Source organism: Camelina sativa, chromosome 20 (genome assembly GCF_030686135.1).
Source record: "Camelina sativa cultivar CO46 ecotype springtype chromosome 20, ASM3068613v1".
NCBI lineage: Eukaryota > Viridiplantae > Streptophyta > Magnoliopsida > Brassicales > Brassicaceae > Camelina > Camelina sativa.
This window is the reverse complement of record NC_141899.1, coordinates 33,569,250-33,589,255: the sequence shown is the minus strand read 5'-3', so window position 1 is coordinate 33,589,255 and position 20,006 is coordinate 33,569,250. Positions and strand designations below refer to the sequence as shown.

At 37.9% G+C, this 20,006-nt stretch overlaps 3 protein-coding genes and 2 pseudogenes across 3 annotated transcripts; 2 read left to right on the top strand and 3 right to left on the bottom strand.

The window, feature by feature from the left end:
• Positions 1-1,184: 1,184 nt before the first annotated feature.
• Positions 1,185-3,729, top strand: LOC104771859 (protein NRT1/ PTR FAMILY 5.3-like). Its single transcript, XM_010496463.2, has 4 exons — positions 1,185-1,327; positions 1,407-1,624; positions 2,105-2,670; positions 2,791-3,729. Exons 1-4 carry the CDS (start codon positions 1,222-1,224, stop codon positions 3,644-3,646), a joined length of 1,746 nt encoding a protein of 581 aa, XP_010494765.1. The 5' UTR covers positions 1,185-1,221; the 3' UTR covers positions 3,647-3,729.
• LOC104771860 (transcription elongation factor 1 homolog) lies at positions 3,665-5,164 on the bottom strand. The gene is made up of 5 exons (XM_010496464.3): positions 4,964-5,164; positions 4,448-4,574; positions 4,271-4,341; positions 4,141-4,162; positions 3,665-4,045 (listed from the first exon to the last, which is right to left on the bottom strand). Exons 2-5 carry the CDS (start codon positions 4,558-4,560, stop codon positions 3,886-3,888), a joined length of 366 nt encoding a protein of 121 aa, XP_010494766.1. The 5' UTR covers positions 4,561-4,574; positions 4,964-5,164; the 3' UTR covers positions 3,665-3,885.
• Positions 5,165-5,415: 251 nt separating this feature from the next.
• On the bottom strand, positions 5,416-6,948 carry LOC104771857 (uncharacterized). The gene is made up of 5 exons (XM_010496462.3): positions 6,708-6,948; positions 6,404-6,590; positions 6,108-6,308; positions 5,845-6,003; positions 5,416-5,752 (listed from the first exon to the last, which is right to left on the bottom strand). Exons 1-5 carry the CDS (start codon positions 6,788-6,790, stop codon positions 5,615-5,617), a joined length of 768 nt encoding a protein of 255 aa, XP_010494764.1. The 5' UTR covers positions 6,791-6,948; the 3' UTR covers positions 5,416-5,614.
• A 1,178-nt stretch (positions 6,949-8,126) lies between these two features.
• On the top strand, positions 8,127-14,022 carry LOC104772883 (uncharacterized; annotated as a pseudogene).
• A 76-nt stretch (positions 14,023-14,098) lies between these two features.
• LOC104772882 (F-box protein At1g20360 pseudogene) lies at positions 14,099-15,527 on the bottom strand (annotated as a pseudogene).
• Between the last annotated feature and the right edge of the window lie 4,479 nt (positions 15,528-20,006).

The window sequence follows — 20,006 nt, the reverse complement described above, 5'->3', positions numbered from 1 at the left end:
ACCAGTTTCTTTAGATCTGAGCAAACCAGGTAGTTCCGCGTCCAAATCGGAAGTTGGAGCACAGCTGGTTAAGGAGGGTTCTCTTGGTTTCAGGTTCGACGGAGAATGGATGTGTCGAGATTGAAGCGAGATAGGATTTGTCGGAACGCACCTCTCTCCTCTTGTCGAAGTGAATAAGCCGATGTCGAACTTAGAAATACATGTGGTGGGACGAAACGATTGAGAAAATGGTTAGAAACAAAATGAAACAAGGAGCTTTGGGAAACAGAGTGTAGTAGAGAGACAGGAGTCCCGACGCCGGCAAGCAAAGGCTTTGTCGGCGCCGGAGAGGGTGGTGTGATAAGGGATCTCGATAGTCGGGACAGAGAGAAAACTCGGGTTTTATATACGGATTAACAAAACTATCGGTACCAAATTCTAATTATAATTAGAGAAATTCCTTTAATACCACTAATTTTTTTTTTCCAACAATACCACATTGTAGTTTTGTTTTTCAAAAATACCACAAAAGTTTTTTTTCCAAAATTACCGCAAACACAAAATTTGATTTTTAAGGATGTAGAATTTTGTTTTTTAGGTTTGGGTTGACACATTTAATTTTAGGGTATAGTTTTTAGACATAGGTTTTAGTATTTAGAATTTAGAAATTAGTTTTTAGTATTAGAACTTTAATTCAATTATGTGGTATTTTTAGAAAAATATATATTTTAGTGGTATTTTTGAAAAAAAAAACTAAATTGTGGTATTTTTGAAACAAAAACCTATTTTAGTGGTATTTATGACAATTGCCCTTATATATTTACCCGAAGGTAAAGAATTCTTATTTACTAATTGCTTCGATTTCACAAAATCAAAGACAATTAAAATTGATAACCAGCAATAGACACATATCGCCCAATATTGAAACAAATTACTGGTCATATCCTCCATTTAATTACTTTAAATTTTTTCGAAAACAAATTTAGAAGTATATTTTATATTTATTTATTAAGAATGTTAATGTTGCACTCTATCTATACATAAACAATTCTCAATTTGGTATTAAGTTTGATTATAGAAACAAATATTTCAATTAGATGATGTGGCACTAGATAGTACAGGTGTGATGATAACGATGATGATTATAATAAATATGTACATTTGACTATATATATGAGACCAAAGTATACCAACTCTCTTCAAACAAAGATCCATATAAACTTATATTGGACGAGAGAGAAAATGGCAGTCGAAGATGTCGGAGACGACTACACAAAAGATGGAACAGTAGGCAATCGTGTCCGAAGATCTCAAAGAGGCCGTTGGAAAGCTTGCTCCTTCGTCGTTGGTATGTATCACTTTAAGTTTTTGTTTTTGTGTATTTGATTAAGATTTAACTGGTATTTGGAATGTTAATATGATTATAGTGTACGAGGTGTTTGAACGGATGGCTTATTACGGGATATCAAGCAACCTAGTGATATACATGACAACCATATTGCACCAAGGAACGGTCAAGTCGTCGAACAATGTGACCAATTGGGTTGGGACTAGTTGGCTCACTCCAATCTTGGGTGCTTACGTCGCAGACGCTCATCTTGGTCGCTACATCACCTTTGTCATCTCTTCCGTAATTTATTTATTGGTATGTATACTTTCATATTTTTATAATTAAAAATGTTAGTTGATTGGATAATTTTTATTTCGAAATCCGTGGTAGAAAAAAACTACAATGAACAATATAAATGGCGTTCAAGTTTATAGGTAGTAGATCGATCAAACCTTACAAAAAGATTTGGAGATAACTACTACATTTTGTTTGTAAGAATCTCATTTACAGTTGTGATCAGTACACGGACGTAGAAGGTAGAACTCAAAATGTGAATCCAAGTCATGTTCCCAATAAACTAGACGTGCATGCATGACAAAAATTGAAGATTGTGTCATGGAATTTATTTAATTTTGCTTTAACAAAACAATTTTATGTAGTTTGACTAAAAATAAATGATCATAATCTTCACTTTTTAGAAAACATAGAGACACGTCAAATGAGGATTTTTATAATTCATCTAGTTAGTGTGATCAGTTATAAACTTTTATCATAACAGTTCTTATGGCATAACAGGGGATGGCATTACTGACGTTATCAGTATCTTTACCGCAACTTAAACCACCAAAATGTTCGACGGCTAATGTTGAAGACTGCCAACAAGCTTCGGGTTTACAACTAGCTGTATTCTTTGGAGCGTTATACACATTAGCGGTCGGTACGGGTGGTACAAAACCGAACATTTCGACAATAGGAGCTGATCAGTTTGATGAATTCGACGCAAAGGAGAAGATTCATAAGCATTCATTCTTCAATTGGTGGATGTTTAGTATCTTCTTTGGTACTTTCTTTGCCACAACTGTTCTTGTCTATGTTCAAGATAACGTTGGTTGGGGGTTAGGTTATGGTCTTTCAACTTTAGGCCTTGCGTTTTCCATTTTCATATTCTTGTTGGGAACTCCGTTATACCGCCATAAACTCCCTATGGGAAGCCCATTTACCAAGATGGCTAGAGTCATCGTGGCTTCACTTCGCAAAGCCCGCGCACCTATGTCGTATGGTTCGACTCGCATGCATGAGCTTCCGCCATCGGAATATGCAAGCAAAGGGGCTTTCCCAATCCATTCTACTCCAAGTCTAAGGTAATGAAAGATTAATTAACCCTACTATAGTGAACGTTCGATTTATAGTTTACGTTTTTAGATTCTTGGTTTATTAATTTCTTGTATATCATATGTATCTAAGACTTAACTGTGTTGCAGATTCTTAAATCGAGCTTCACTCAAAACCGGACCAACCAATAAATGGAGTCTCTGCACTATCACAGAAGTCGAAGAAACAAAACAGATGTTAAAAATGATACCTGTCCTCGTCGTAACATTTGTCCCAAGCATGATGCTTGCTCAAATAATGACTCTTTTCATCAAACAAGGAACCACCCTGGACCGTCGTCTCACAAACAACTTCAGCATCCCACCGGCAAGTCTCTTAGGCTTCACAACATTCTCAATGCTTGTCTGCATAGTCATATACGACCGTTTCTTTGTTAAACTCACAAGACGATTCACGGGAAATCCAAGAGGTATCACATTGCTTCAGAGAATGGGAATCGGTATGGTCCTTCACATCATAATCATGATCATCGCGTCCATAACTGAACGGTATAGGCTCAAGGTCGCTGCTGAGCACGGGCTAAACCATCAGACGGCTGTACCGATTCCCTTGTCAATTTTCTTGCTGCTTCCACAGTATGTGTTAATGGGTTTGGCTGATGCTTTCATAGAAATAGCAAAGCTAGAGTTTTTCTACGACCAAGCACCAGAGAGCATGAAAAGCCTCGGGACATCATACACGACCACAAGTATGGCAGTAGGGAATTTCATGAGCAGTTTTATCCTTTCGTCAGTGTCTCAGATAACAAAGAATCAAGGAAGAGGATGGATTCTAAACAACTTGAATGAGTCTAGGCTGGATAAGTATTACATGTTCTTCGCAGTACTTAACCTGGTTAACTTCCTCCTCTTCTTGGTTGTGATTACATTTTATGAGTACAGAGCTGATGTTACAGACTCAGCAGAACATAAGGAACCAAGAATGATAGATAACAACAATGAGTAAGGAAAGACACTCTATAAATTTGGTTGTAATATATGTATTGATTGGAAACCAATTAAGCAAAGCCTTAATCCACTTACAAACCATCCATCATACACTGTTATTTTGTTATGTTTCTCTATCAGACGCTGAGAAACCACAAAAGTTTGTTCTTTGTGATGTCCTCAGATAGATATTACAACATGAGGCAGATAACTCTAAAACGACTTACAGTACATGATTTTCTCGAGAAAAGACTCGTCTCAGAAGTTATACTTCCTTTTGACAGCGACACGGTCATCTTCATCATCCTCTTCTTCCTCTTCCTCCTCTTCTTCTTCTTCTACTTCCTCTTCTTCTTCTTGCCCAACATCATCTTCTGCGGTATTAACCCTCTCGCATTCATCGATCCATTCGCTATAACTGCATCCATTTTTAAACAAACCAGAGAGCTTTAGATAAAAAATAACGGTGAAACAAAAGCGAAAACATAACGTAGTAAATAGTTGTGCACTTACATGTCTATAGCTTCAGTCAAAGCTACACAAGAAAAAAAAAAAAAACAGAACAGAAAAAGAATGATCAGATATGTAAAACAAACAAAACCCGAATGCTATATTGACTTAAAACAATTTCGAAGAAAGAAACCTGTGATAGTAGTACTAAAGCTTTCTTCACAGATTCTACAAGTTGCGACCCCAATCAGATGCTTCATATCACTGAAAAAACAAAAAAAAAGAAAAGGACTCAGTGAATAAAAATTTCAATTGTTCTCATCCCATCCATTCACAATTCACACATATATTGTGATATACTTCATCTTACATATTGCATTCGACACTGGACCCGTGATTGCAGAAAGGACAACTAAAGATTGTGTCAAGCTTATCCATTCTCTTCGTAGGAGCAGGCTTTGCTCTTGATTTCCTCTTTCCCATTGTTTCAGCAGCACCTTTTCCCCACAAAAACAATCGAATCAAAACACACACACAAATCAATAACCTCACTATACTTAACACAAAAATCAATACTTTTTAGTAATGATCAATTACTTCAAAGAAATCTCAATAATTTGCTAAAATCAATACTTTTTCGTAATGTCAATTACTAGATTGAGAAAAGTATTCAACTTTAAAGAAATCTCAATAAATTGGCTAAACTCAATCAAAAAAAATAAAAATCAATACTTTCACAATCACCAGATAGTCAGAAATTGGGGATCTTGAAACCCTAAATACAGAAACTATCTCAGAACAAAGATGGGATTCGCAAGAGATTTAACTTCAGTAGGAACAGATCGACATCATAGGAGAGCGAATTGATTAGAAAAATCGAGTTTACCAGGCGATGAGGGTTGATTTGGTTATGAAGATTGCGGAGGAGACGGCTGTAAGCGGTGGCGATAGATATGTAAAGAACACGACGGCGAGAGATTGATGTTCGTTTGTTTGTTTTGTAGGAATTTATTAGTAAAGGCTTAAATTTTTAGACGCTTTTTAAAAGTTGAGAATAATGGGCTTATTTGCTAAGGCCCGTATGCCCGATTGAATTTAGTCAACCAAATATTGTTAATACAGGGTTTGAATGGTAGTGTGCATGCTTTTTACTTAATTTCTATATGTTCTTGCTATGTTTAGAACGTTCTTGAATCTTGATTATTTTTTTTCTTAACGGTGTTGATGTCAAAGCTTCTGACAAATACCTTGGATCTTGACTAGTTGCTTGAAATTGTTTGATCAGGATTTCCATAAAGAGTTAAAGAGTATATAGCCCAAGAATTGTATAGATTGACCTTTAGAAAATAAACTATTTATATTAAGCCTCATAATAATGTTCATAGACTGACGAAGGGATATAGGTCTCCCTGAGTCGACACAAGATTAATTAGAGAGATCTATAATAAACAGCATCAACACGATTATTTAATAATAACTAAAGATACTAATATGATTTGGATGCTGCGCAATGTTTCTTTTGTAACTCTCTCGCTCTCTACTCGATGTTGAAATTGAAGTCGTGCTTGTCGAATCCACCATTAGTGTCCATGAACCTCTCAAAGAACATCACTTCCCTAGTGTGTTTCACCACCAATGCTGTCGTACTTGTTGTTCCATAGCGTTGCATGTCCAACTAAACCAAATTAAATAGATTAAAATTACAGTAGATGTATGGTGAGGATCATATATAGAAAAGGTAAAATAGATGATCAACTCTAATCTTACTTTTCCAGAAGGATGTTCGTCCATAGTTTCAAGAAACACCGCGTCTCTTCCTCCCTCAGTAACATACATAAACTTCCCAGCAATGTCCCTTAGAGGTGGTAGTGGATTGTTTCCCAAATCAACAATCATCTGGCTAAATAAGCCGCTCAGGCGTAAATCCTGCATAATTATTACCAAGAGGTCAGGTCTCAATTTAGAAAATTATTTTTTTTTTAAAAACAGAGAATCTACTCTGTTACAAGACACTAGTTAATATAAATTACCCTGGGAGATTCAGTGGAATCGAGACCCTCGTAAGAAGAAAGTGTATGCACACCAAACGTAATGTCCGCCTCGGGTTTCCTGATATGAACCATTGAATTCGAAGTCATGTCCGCGACGATAAGACTATAGACCAGTCTTTCATTACTATGCTGTTCATGCTGTTTTACTATCTCAGCAAACTGCTGTGGACTCATGTCTCCCTGTCCGTGATCGGAGAGTTTTAAATATATATTAGAAAATGAATTAGGAGAAGAAAAGTGAGAAAACATTAGAAAATCAAAAAAAAATACAAAACCTCCAAGAAATGAAGAGGATACAACTCCGAGCCGGAGTTAGCCTTAACGCGGTCTAACAACAAGGATGTATTCACGAGAAAAGCGACTCGGCCTCGTTTAGAAATGCCAAACCACGTCCCTTTGTTATCTTTGCACTGACCACTCAAGATCTGGCCATTTCTATTCCAAGTTGCCTTACTTATGACCCTATTCATACAAGAAACAAAAACAAAAACATTTATCAACAAAACTTATCCATCAAGTCATCAACAATGTCTGATGTAGTCATATTAAAAACCAAGAAAGAATGAATTCTAAACTTGCCTGTTTCCCCAATTGTCTCTGTTCATCAGCAGCATCAGTTGGTTGTTGCCTCCCTCAGCCCAATTGAATGCTACGATCCCCATTTTTTTTTTTTTTTGAAAGAATGAATATAGAAGTTTTTTTTTTTGCTATATGAATCTCTTGCTCTGTGTTGTTCTAGCTTGTTGTGATATTTTTGTGTTGTGATACCGTCTCTGTTTATATAGGCGAGAGATGATGATCTCTGCTCTGCTTTCTCATCTTCTTCTTCCAACCACTCCACGCGCTTAAGACCTAGATTTAGCCAATTTTGGGAATAACTTTTGCTGTTTTCTGTCTCCATCGTATTCTCTCCTCCATTGAGTAACCAGGAGCCGTGTTGTGTTTATGCATTTTTACTTTTACAGATACATGTGAATGTGAAATGAAAAAAGTGGCTTCCAGTAGAAGAAATTTGCTAATGTAAGTAATATGGTAGATGAAGAGTTTCAACATTTCCAAAACTATTCCACTTTTGCTCTCTTAGCTTTTTTGCTGTTAGAGATTGAGTGATTGACGAGTCATCTGTATGTGGAACGATCAAGAATTATAATATTTTTAACTATACTAAGAATTTACATCAAACTTTTATTTCGTCTAATCTAAGCTTAATTTGGTGGTAGTTCGATTATAGTGCTGATTGTGTAAGGAGTCATGTGTATGTGCAAGTGCAACAATTTAGAATTACTTTTTTTTACTAATTTGAGAGAAATTGAAACGAAGACGTTAACCAAAATCACAATGGAGATAATGAGGTGCAGCTGGGGCTATCCAAATCGGTTTTTAGTCGTGGTACCTTATTTGGATTATTGCATTTTCTTCGGTGGACAAATTTTTTTTTTTACTCAAAGATTTGATATGTGTACTCGTATTTTTAGTGTTACTATTGTTAGTTTGTTTTTATAATAATTATTGTTTCTAGTGTTACTACTATTCAAAATTTCTTGAGTTAGGTTGGACATAATTATGTTTAATCATCATTGACTATAGAGAAGTAAAAGTCAGTCCGCATCCGTACAAGGTTTCAAATTCTCCCAGGCACCTTCCCCAAGGAGTCTTGAGGATGGCTTTTATCCAGATCTCAACCACTCTCCTCCTCCAATAGGAATAGAGTAACCGTTATATCCACTGGACAATACCCCTATTCCCACCCCCAGCCACCGGATCCGCCACAAGATGAACAATCTCATCCCTCTCCCAGCTTCACCTCAAAGTGCATTTACTCTGGTATCAACCGCTTTCTCATCTCCCTGATTCAGGTTTTTGCATTTACTCTACGCAACCTATTTAAACTTGTTGCTTCCAACACTACTCGAACCCAAACTGTCTCTCTTCCCACCAAGTTGCTCTCCCCTAACCCTCTACCAACCTTAAAACTCCTTCGTTCTGCTTTTTTTGAGGATGTCAAACCGTATACCGTATCATCAGAAAGAGAAAGAACCCGTAAGAGGTTTTTCTCCACCATCACGCAAGCGAGTGCGAGCTCCAGAAATAGACACTTCAAATCTGATACAAGAAAATGCCCTAACCCTCATTGGTCGTCTGACCAACCCCTCCATCCAACGCATGTGGGCTCTATTTCCTTTCCTCACGAATAGATGGAACCTGTGAGGAAAAGTCTCGAGTTTAGATCTAGGACAGGGATGTTTCCAGTTTAAATTCGAAAAAGAGGAAGACCTACACCAAGTTCTGGCAAATAGACCCTACCATTTTGATCAATGGATGGTCATTTTACAGAAGTGGGAACCAATCATATCTTCAACCTTTCCAGCCATGATTCCTTTCTGGATAGAGCTCCAAGGCCTACCTAAACATTACTGGAAAGTCGAGATGATTCAAACCATTGGAGAAATACTAGGTGAGCTCCTAGACTGGGAAATCACCAACTCAGCCATCCAGCTTAAAGCGCTCATAAATGGGCTTGATCCTATCACAAAAGAAACGGTGGTTGAATTTGCTGATGGTAGTGAGGTCATAGTGTATTTGGACTACAAAAACTTGAAAAACCACTGTACCTAATGTTTACGGTTATCTCATGATAAGAGTAGATACCCGGGGCTCCAAACTAGAGAATCAACTCCATCAGGGGCGGGAGGACAAGCTATTGATCTGCAGGCACATAGATCAATCTCAAGAAATTATTACACTCCACAGGACAACTTTCTACCCCCTAGAAACCAACAGCACAGTTCAGGGAGATCTGCTTTACCTAGGCCATACTCAAATCCTAGAAACAGACAGTTTACCAGTATCGAAGAAAGAGAGAGGTCTTTTTCAGCAAACAGAGATTACCACCTAAAGCGTAAAGATCCTGAGGTGGAAAAGCGCCTCTCCCACCAGCGTCGTACACCATCTCGTCAAGTAGAGACTCCCTCACAAGGGGTAAGGGGTTCGATATTGTTATCTGTATCCCATCGACATCTCCCTCAACCAGTCCGCAACCTACAGTGGAGAGAAAAACCAACTACTTCAATAGATGATCATGGTGATCCCTCTGTATCCTCCCGAGCCAGGCGACCTCCTTTGGAGCGAAATGTTTCTAGTCCGGATCCAAACACACCTCCGCCAAGGCAGGATGGCTTATCCTCCTCCTTACCACCCCCAAAGGTAACTACACCTCTTGCTTCCCCTCGCAGAGCCCAAGTGTTGGAGGATTTACGAGAGGTTACTGTCCAGTACATATCTTGCCCGGATCCATCAGAAAGCGCTGCTCTTCGTATGAGGGTGATGCAGAGTGAGGCGGAGAAACTCATGGAAAAAACAGCTGACTCAATCATCGCTTACCAGAATACTATGGAGGAAAACCCACCACTAAACCTAGTTCCTGTAAGCGACACCCCCTTAAGCCCCTGTCTGACCAATCCAGATCTTCCAATCTTAGGGAGAAGCACCTCAAGCTCTAACAAGCGAGGAAGGGGTCGTCCCCCTGCACACAAACAAGCACCAAAACAAAACCAGAAGCTGTTAGGAGCAAAATCCCAAAAAGAAAATTTTGCCCAGGGATCCCCAAGAAAGACAACTGCTACTCGAGTGGTGGAGAAACCAGGACCATCTAAGACAACACATAAGAAAGGGTCAAAATCCTCACCAAAAGGCAAAACCCAGGCCTCGAGATCTCAGAACTCAACCCCGGACCAGAACAGGAGTTCTCATCACAACCTATCCACCTCTCAACAACCCTCCTCTTCTGGCGCACCTTTGATCTCCTTAATCCCTGCAATAAAGAGAAAGAATGCGGATTTTCAGAATCCCCCAACCCCAATTCCTTAAGGATGGTGAGCTGGAACTGTTGTGGGTTGGGGAACCCCATAACAGTCCAGCGTATTCGGGAAATACGCAAAAGTATCTTCCCTGACCTGTTGTTCTTCATGGAGACGAAGAATCCTTTAGACTCGGTGCTCCAAACCCTACAGTGGCTTGACTATCCTCATAACCATCTGGTGCCACCTTTGTCTCCTAGTGCGGGAGGACTAGCGCTTTTCTGGAATAAAAATATAGAGGTTGAGATCCTCAACTCGAGTTCCCATTTTATTGACACAAAGATCAAAGCAAAAGGAAAGTTCTTTTTTGCTACCTTTTTATACGGTGAACCGGATAGAACCAAAAGAGTGGAAGCCTGGAAGAATCTTCAAGACTACACATCCAACAGATCTTCCCCGTGGGTCATTACTGGGGACTTCAATGATATTATCTACCCATCAGAAAAAGTAGGAGGGCCCCAGCGTCCTGAGGGATCTTTCTCGAACCTCAGATCATTTATGTCTAGTGCAGACTTGTATGACCTCAAACATACCGGTAACTGTTTATCCTGGAGAGGCAAGCGTCACTCTCACCTAGTCATATGCCAGCTTGATCGAGTCATGGCCAATAGTGAATGGATCCTATCTTACCCGTTTGGTCGTTGCGAATACCTACGCTTCGAAGGCTCTGATCACCGCCCTGTAGTAACGTCTATTGATCCAAAGAAGAAGAAAAAAGGGCCTCTTTAGGTTCGACAAAAGATTGAAAGACAACCTGGAAATCAAAAAACTGGTCCTAAAAGCCTGGAATGAGAACCCTCACCAAAGTGTCGACTCTCGTCTTCGCACCTGCAGAGATCATATTATCAAATGGAGCAAAACTCAACAACTGAATAGTCAAAAGATCATCCTTACCCTTAGAGAACAACTGGAGGAAGCAATGACTGATGATACAGCCCACAGGAAAGCATTGACCTGCTAAATAATGAGTTAATGATTGCATATCAAAAAGAGGAAGCTTTTTGGAAACAACGGAGCAGAAACCTCTGGCTGGCTTTGGGAGATAAAAACACAAGCTTTTTTCATGCGACAATAAAGTCCCGTAATGCTTTCAACAATATTTCTATCATTGAGGATCCTGAGGGCAGACCTGTGTATGAGGAAAAAGACATTGCCTATACAATCTCAAATTATTTTCAAAGTCTTTTCAAAACTGAACCTGGAAACTGTAGAGGGGAAGTGGAAGCAGGGATCACCCCATGCATTACTGAAATCATGAATGAAGAACTCACTACCCTACCCTCAACCATTGAAGTTAAGAATGCTTGCTTTTCTATCCATGCTGATAAAGCACCTGGACCAGATGGCTTCTCAGCCAGTTTCTTCAAAGCAAACTGGGAGACAATGGGACCTTCCATCACCTCGGAAATACAAGCTTTCTTCACGTCTGGCGCCTTACCCCTGAAAATAAACCTTATACATGTTAGGTTAATTCCAAAACTCATCAATCCACAGAAGGTGTCGGACTACAGGCCCATCGCTCTTTGCTCTGTATATTATAAGATAATTTCTAAGATCCTAGCAAAAAGGCTTCAACCTATCGTCCATGGTTGCATCTCGGAAAACCATTCCGCCTTTGTACCCCAGCGAGCAATCTCTGACAACGTTCTGATCACTCATGAAACGTTGCACTACCTGAAAACTTCGAAAGCAAAGGAACGATGTTATATGGCAGTAAAAACTGACATGAGCAAGGCGTATGATCGTTTGGAATGGGAGTTTATTAAAACCGTGATGGAAAGAATGGGTTTCAACCACATTTGGGTCCAATGGATCATGCACTGCATTAATACAGTGGAATATTCTTACCTTCTGAATGGACAAGCTCGTGGTGCAGTCACCCCGGAAAGAGGGATCCGCCAAGGAGACCCACTGTCGCCTTATCTCTTTATCATGTGCAGTGAAGTACTTTCCAGTCTTTGCTCGAAAGCTCAATCTCAAGGCAATCTACTTGGTATACACGTTGCAACAAATAACCCCCGTGTTAATCACTTGTTATTCGCTGATGACACTATGTTCTTCTGTTGCTCTGATGCGCAGAGCTGCTCCACTCTGAAAGCCATCCTGCAGATTTATGAACAAGCTTCAGGTTAGCAAATAAACCAAGAGAAATCATCGATCACGTCTTCTGCAAAAACTCCATCTACGAGTAAAGAGGTCGCAAAGAGAATACTGGGAATTCAGAAAGAGGGAGGGCAAGGCAAGTATTTGGGCTTACCTGAACTTTTTGGTTGAAAGAAAAAGGATCTCTTTGCTGCGATTGTGGATAGGATAAAGCAGAAAGCTTTAAGTTGGTCGTCCAAGTTCCTCTCCTATGCGGGCAAAATCACCATGTTGAAGTCGGTTCTCGCTGCCATGCCCACCTACACTATGTCCTGTTTTAAACTTCCCAATAACCTCTGCAAGAGAATTCAATCAGCTTTAACTAGGTTTTGGTGGGATCAAAATACAGAAAAAAAGAAAATGAGTTGGATCTCTTGGAAGAGAATGACTCAACCTTTCAAGCTGGGTGGCCAAGGCTTCAGAGATGTCCAATCTTTCAATGATGCTCTCCTTGCAAAAATCAGTTGGCGCTTTCTAACATATCCCAATTGCCTCTTAGCCAGAGTCCTACTAGGGAAATACTGTCATAACACAACTCTCCTAAACTGTGTGGTTCCAAGCTCAGCTTCACATGGGTGGAGAAGCATTTGTATTGGTAGAAACCTCTTGAAAACAAATGTGGGACGAATCATTGGCTCTGGTAGGTCCACCAATATTTGGAATAGCCCTTGGTTATCCCTAGATACCCCATCAACCCTAATGGGACCACCAACAGAGGAATCAAGTCAGTGGACAGTGGCGGATCTCATCGAACCTGGATCATCAACCTGGAACATTGACCTAATCAGGCAAGTACTTCCTGCATATGAATCCGAGATCCTCAAGATAAAACCTAGTAAACATGGGGCAGTTGACAAATGGGCCTGGCTCCCATCACAGGATGGAATCTACTTCACCAAATCAGGGTACTACAATACTCAAGCAGAGATTTCAAACCAGAACTTACCTCTTAATCCCAGGGTTCCCCCTTCTTTCAACTGGCACGCAAGTATCTGGAACCTAAGGACCTCCCAGAAAACAAAAATGTTGCTATGGAAGATCATTCAGCAAGCCATTCCAGTCGGAGCTAACCTTACCCACCGAAATGTTGCAGAGAATCCAAAATGTCCACACTGTAACGCAACTGAATCTGAGCTGCATCTGTTTTTTACTTGCCTGTTTGCAACTAGACTCTGGAACCTGGCCCCTTTTAGCTCTAACTTCTCCTCAAATCAAGTGTCGTCTACAACGGAAGGCCTTATGAAGGCAAACCAGATGATCTGCCTACCACCTTCGGGAGTCGGAAGGGGTCCCCTCTCACCATGGATCTTCTGGACTCTATGGACGACGCAAAATAAACTGATTTTCAACAAGGAACATTTATCTGCGGAGGAAGCTATCAATCTAGCTATCATCAGAGCAAAAGAGTGGCAATCAGCCCAACCTGAAAAAGGATGTAAACCTCTTAACCCAAAAACCCTTCTACCTCCTACTCGACCACAACAAATTGAAGAGATAATCACCTGTTTCACAGATGCCTCGTGGATCGCAGAACCAAAAGCAGGTCTAGGCTGGGTCTTCAAAGATTTTCAGGATCGGACCCTCAAACAAGGCGCAGATCTGGCACTCAACGTCTCTTCTCCTTTGATTGCCGAAGCGATCGCAACTTTTACTGCGGTAGAAGTTGCAATCACTTCGGGTTTCACACATCTCTCGGTAGCCTCAGACTCACAGCGGTTAGTCAAGGCATTGAATTTGAAGCTCCACTCTAAGGAATTTCACGGGATTCTCCATGATATCCTCGATCTATCTCGTAATTTTCTGTTTGTAGCTTTCATTTTATTCACAGAAATCAGAACCAAATCGCAGATGCTCTAGCTAATAGAGCCCTAAATTTATCTCTCTCATGTAATTGAACCGTTGGGATTTTATTAATTAAGAGTTTGGTTGTTCCAAAAAAAAAAAAATCATCATTGACCGTGAAGATTCTGCTTGGGTTTTAATCACACGTTTTATACAATTGATTTAATTTTAGATTCTAATAAGTACTTAAAAAAAAACTTTCTCCTACAAGTCCGATATATATTTTTTTTCACCCATAGACCCAAAATAAGTATAGCATGAAATTGTTTACTTGGTTGTATTAATTAACGAGTCCCATAATAGCATTTAAATACAATATTCATTAGAAGCTACAATCGCCTTAGAATTATGTTTACTCTCCTCGACAGGGAAAAAAGAGGGCGTCAACTTATAGAAGTCCCAGTAAATACCAGCATACGGTGAAATCGACCCTAAAACTCCCCAACTGGTAGCTTCCATGTCGTACACATCCATCACACCATCTACATAACCCTTACTCTCTCTCACTACAAGATGATTGCCATCGTACAAAACCAGGTTCCAGCATCCCTGATACTTGTTTTCAATAGTTACATTCTTGAACTGCCGGACAAAGATCCATTTGGAATTCTCGAGTAGTATGTAAACTGAGATTGTCTTTTTTGTCCCTACTATTAAGGTTAGGCGATTGGTCTTATCATCTGCCGCAAATAACAATTCCATATCCGATAGTTCATGATGGAAAGTAGATGGAATGATACGTGCTTGTTCTGTCTCTGGATGGAAAGTAGAAGGAATGAAACGTGCTTGTTCTGTCTCTGGATCGAAAGCTATGATGCTCCCGTCTTTTCTCAGCCAATGTAGAGTGCCATGCAAGTAAACTGGTTTCGTCCGCTTCATGAGATCACTTTTTGAGCCAGCGGTGATGCTCGTTTTTGATAATCTCCATGAATCTCCGTCGCTGATTTCGAATTCATACCTCGTTTGCATCTCAAGTATGCAGACGATCTTGAATCTCTTGTTGGTTCGAATTCCATCTACCGCGAAACCGACACACATGGATTCAAACGCATATTTATATAAAAAACATAAACCACCACCACCAAGACCATAAAATAGTGTAGGTATAAACTTTGACCCAGAACAATCCAGGAACCGAAAGCTCTTTTGTTAGAGGATTCACTACGAAGAGGCCATCAATATATAGTAGAAGAAGGCCAGAGCATGACCCCAATATAAAACATTTAAAACTATACGAACCGAAAGTTCTTTTTCCCAATGACATAGATTTGCATGAAGACACTAAAGGGTGGCAGAAGACTTCACTAGCACCAGTGGCGGCAGAAAGGTTATACAAACTAGATCCAAACCGGGAAAAGTATTCGGTTTCAAAAACCGGGTCTTCACATATATGTGAGTTGATAGAACTGCTCGTGCATCGCATCAAAGCCACTGATTTGGGTTCCAATCTGAAGAGAATATCGTCGAGGAGATGCAAAGGTAAGCTATTCATAATGAAAACGAGTATTTCCCCCTACTTGTGCTTGAATCAATCTACTTCAAAGATTTGCTGATGAGTGACGACGATGAAGTTGCTGAAGAGTTATTTTATAGACAACAAAATCTAGCATGCCCCAAAGAAAATGAAATCTAACAATTAATAAAGAAAAATAAATGCAAAAAAATCTCACCATTATAAAAATTAAATTTTTTTTATTAATTTCTATTAAATTTATGACATTTCCATAGATTTGACAATAAAAATGTATTAAATGTATTGATGCAATCATGGAAATTTATAAGATTATGTATTTATAGTTTTTTAGATTGCAGATTCATTTTTTGTTATTTGTTTTATGGGAAAATTAATTTAAAAGGACATTTTTGCTTCAATTTGTCCCACTATGCTTTTTTTTTTGGAGTTTGGTAGAATAGGTTTTAGAATACAGTAAAACTCAGTTATACCCTTAATACAGAAAAAACCAAATTTCCTTATCAAATTTTTTCTGTATTTCTTCTTTTGTATTCTTCCTATATTTAATCAAAACAATACTTCCTTTTTTTAATAATCCATTTCCTTATATTATTTTTACTTCTTTTATGTATTACTTTTTTTTACTACTCACCTACGAAAAATCTCGACATTATTGACCAACACAACACCACCGGTGAGTATCTCTCTCTCTCAAACCATATTTTGTTTGTATTTCATAGTCTTCCAAAACCATCATCTTTAGCTCTTCAAGAGTTGAATTGGCCTGAAAAGTAAGAAGTCTCCCACGTTTTTCTTCATCAACAATAAATCTCCATTCATTTTGGCCGATACATCTCCAAACACCACATGTTACATAGATTTGCAACATACTGCAAAATGAACTCTTGAATGAAATTTAGGTTGGAAAATGTTGAAAAACCTTGAACAAAATCGATTAAAAATGGTGTTTAATGTTTTCAGAACACGTTTTCTAAACATGTTAGAACGTAATCTTAAGAATATATATGATTAGCATAATTTCGGGATTACATAAATATTTTCTTTCCTTAAATTTTGGATTCAGTTTCCTTGTCTAACATAGTGTAGAATATACTTTCTAAATTATGAAGAACATAGAGGAAAGTGTAGAATTAGTGTTCTAATTTTCGCAGGACACATGATAAAATGTAGATTTCATATTCCGACTTCAGTAGAATATGTATAAAGTGTAGAAAACAAATTCTAAAATTTGTAGAATATAGAGTTATGTGTAGAATATATATTCTAATTTCTGTAGAAGAGATACAAAATCCGACTTCTAAAAGTTTTAGAATATATATTTATTCTAAAGTTTTCAGAACAAGTAGAGTGCAAAGAATCTGTAATCTACATTATTTAGAACATGTACAGTATGTAGAATTTATATTCTAATATCTTCAGAATATATACAATTAGTAGAACATGTATTCTAAATGTTGCAGAATAATTTTTTTCAATGTTAAAACACCAAATTTTCATCAAAAACACCTTATGGCAACCTCTTTCTTATTTCTAGAATTTGTTTTTAGGTGATTGAAATTTTAAAATTGCTTAAAAGTTAGTTTCATTTTTTAAAAGGGTAATATAGGCATAGTGGCAAATTTAGCGTAGAAGGCATAATGGGACAAATTGAAGAAAAAATGTCCTTTAAAATCAATTTTCCCTTGTTTTATCTGTTGAAAAATATCAACAAATATTATATCCAATCCTAATATATATTTTGATCAGTTTCTTATATTATTAAATAGATAATAATGTGATTCTACCAAAGTTGATCAAAATCATAATCGGAAAAGCCATTTAAAAATATCTAAAGAAAATCAATAATCTTCATACGTTAGATATTGTGTGACTAGGGATGTCAAAATGGTTAACCCAACCTAAATCAACTCATTATCCAATAAGTTTAAAGCTAAATGAGTTTATGAGTTGACTCGACTCATTTGGTTAAATAAGTTAGATGATTAATTGAGGTGATCCACTAAAATATAAATTAATTAATATTTAAAATAAAATTTAATTATAATTAATCTCTATCATCATTTTTACTATCAACATCACTTTACTTTTAGTGAAAATTACAAATTTGCATTTTTAGCGAAAAAATTACGGATTTGCTTTTTTGGCGGGAAAATTACGGTTTACATTTTTGACAAGAAAATTGCATATATACATTTTTGGCAAGAAATTTTTTGGGGTTGCGTTTTTGGCGAAACTTGCAGATTCTCATTTTGGCGGGAAATTTACGGATTTGTGTTTGACAAATAAATTACGGTTTTTTCGTTTTTAGCGGGAAAATTACGGGTTTGCGTTTTTGGTAGGAAAATTGCGGGTATATGATTTCAGCGGGAAAATTATGAGATGATGATGATGACATCATGATATTGACTATGATATATATGTTGATATGATGATAGTGACATTGTTATGATTATGAAGGTATGATGATGATATTATGACGATGATGGTGATGTTGAGACTATGATTCTGATATTATGATGATGATGATGGTAGTATGATGATGATGATGATAGTATGATGATGATGATGCTGGTGATGATGATGATGATGATGATGATGATGATGTTGATGATGATAGTATGATGATGTTCATGATATTAGGTTGATAATGTAAAAATTGATGGGTTAGTGACTCATAAACCCATTATAACCAAACTCATTTGACACATTAACTCATTTAATCATCAACTCATTAGGGTCAAGAATTTTAACACATTAAGGTTCACGATTTGACTTGAATTGAGTTGAATCATTAGTCTTGACCCAGTTTAACACCCCTAAGTGTGACTAAGGAAACCATTTGTCCGCTTCCATGAATAAAAAAGGTTTAGAAAACTCTATTTACAGCATCAACAAGATTATTTATTACACATATTAGAATGTCTGCGCAATGTTTAATTAAACTGATTGTGTAAGGAAGAAATTAGAAAAATACTTTTACTATTCTAAAAAAATACTAAAAGTGGTTTCTGTTTAGATTGTTTGGACAATATACAATGTCTTTGAATTGTTTGGGAAAAAGTAATCGATTAGTTTAGATACTACGGAAAACAAGAAATATATGTTGAATAGTCATCTTTATTGATCAAATTCTCGAGCTCAAATACAAGAATTCAAGGCTCAACGAAAAACCTAGCCAATGTTCTAGACTTGAGTCGTGTGTTTTGTGTTTTAGGTTTCTTGCTTTGTTTTTGATGATGTCTCTCATTCTTTTATATAGAGATCTCTTTACCCTAATCTGTTAGGATATGTCTTTGCTTTGCTCTCGATGATGTCATGTCTCTGCTTGTGATAATCACATGTCTATTTTATTCTTGAAGTCATAATACTCATGGCATTATTTATGTCTTGTGCTCGTAACAAATTATTGGCCCACTAGTAAAGTTGGTCATTAGATTCTGGGTCCATTAACAGATCCAGTCACGAGACATTCGGCCCATTGAAAAAGTCAGTCACGAGACTCTCGGGTCTATTGAACCGATCATAAGACATTTCCTTTTATAAGATAAATTCAGACTTGCGTTGACTTCATCCTGTAAATTAAAAATTACCCTGCATGGAACATTTCAGATTATGATGTCTCAGTAGTCAGGAAGACATTTCCTTGCTTACTCTAAACGAATCATCATGGGTAGATACTCTATACACACGCGTCACCGTAATCGATTGGTGTTTGATGTCGAGTTAAGTGAAAAAGAAGGCTTGAAGGGTCTTGGCGACAAAGATATTTGTATATGAGGGTTGGTTATAATCCACTATTTCCCACTGCTTGGTTTGACGCTGGTGGGTCTAGGCTCCAATTTTTTACAAAAACACTTCCGAACTTCTTACCATACTTACTATGTGTTGCTTATCAGTTTTTTGTAGACGTTCGTACTAACAACCACATAGAAGGAGAAGAAATAATCTCCAAACTGCTGCTTCAAGATGTCAAACACCGCTCCATCGCCTTTCTTACTAGTGAATTCGTTCTTGAGGAGTGCAGTTTTTGGGGTTAGAAAATTGCTTACTTCCTATGTATTATTTTGCTCTCTTCAGACAGGCATAGATGACGTTCTAGACTTGAGTCATATGTCTTGTGTTTTAGGTTTCTTTCTTTGCTCTTGATGATGTCTCTCGTTGAGGTTGCTCTACTCTTATATTGAGATCTCTTTACGCTAATCTCTTAGGATATGTCTTTGCTTTGCTCTCGATGATGTCATGTCTCTGCTTGTGACAGTCACATGTTTATTTTATTCTTGAAGTCACAATACTCATGGCATTATTTATGTCTTGTGCTCTTAACAAATTATTTATATCCTGCGCTCATGACAGTCAAGTGGTTCATGACACAGTCATGATGACACTCACGTGCTCACTTTTGCAATAACAATGCTCATGAAATTAGTTATGTGCTCATGATACAAGTTCATGTCTCGTGCTCATGACAGTCATGTGCTCATCAGTCGATGACTTGGTGGTGGTACGGTAAGCCCACAACACGCTTGGAAGCTCTTCTACCCACTTTCCTTTAAAATTTTCTAT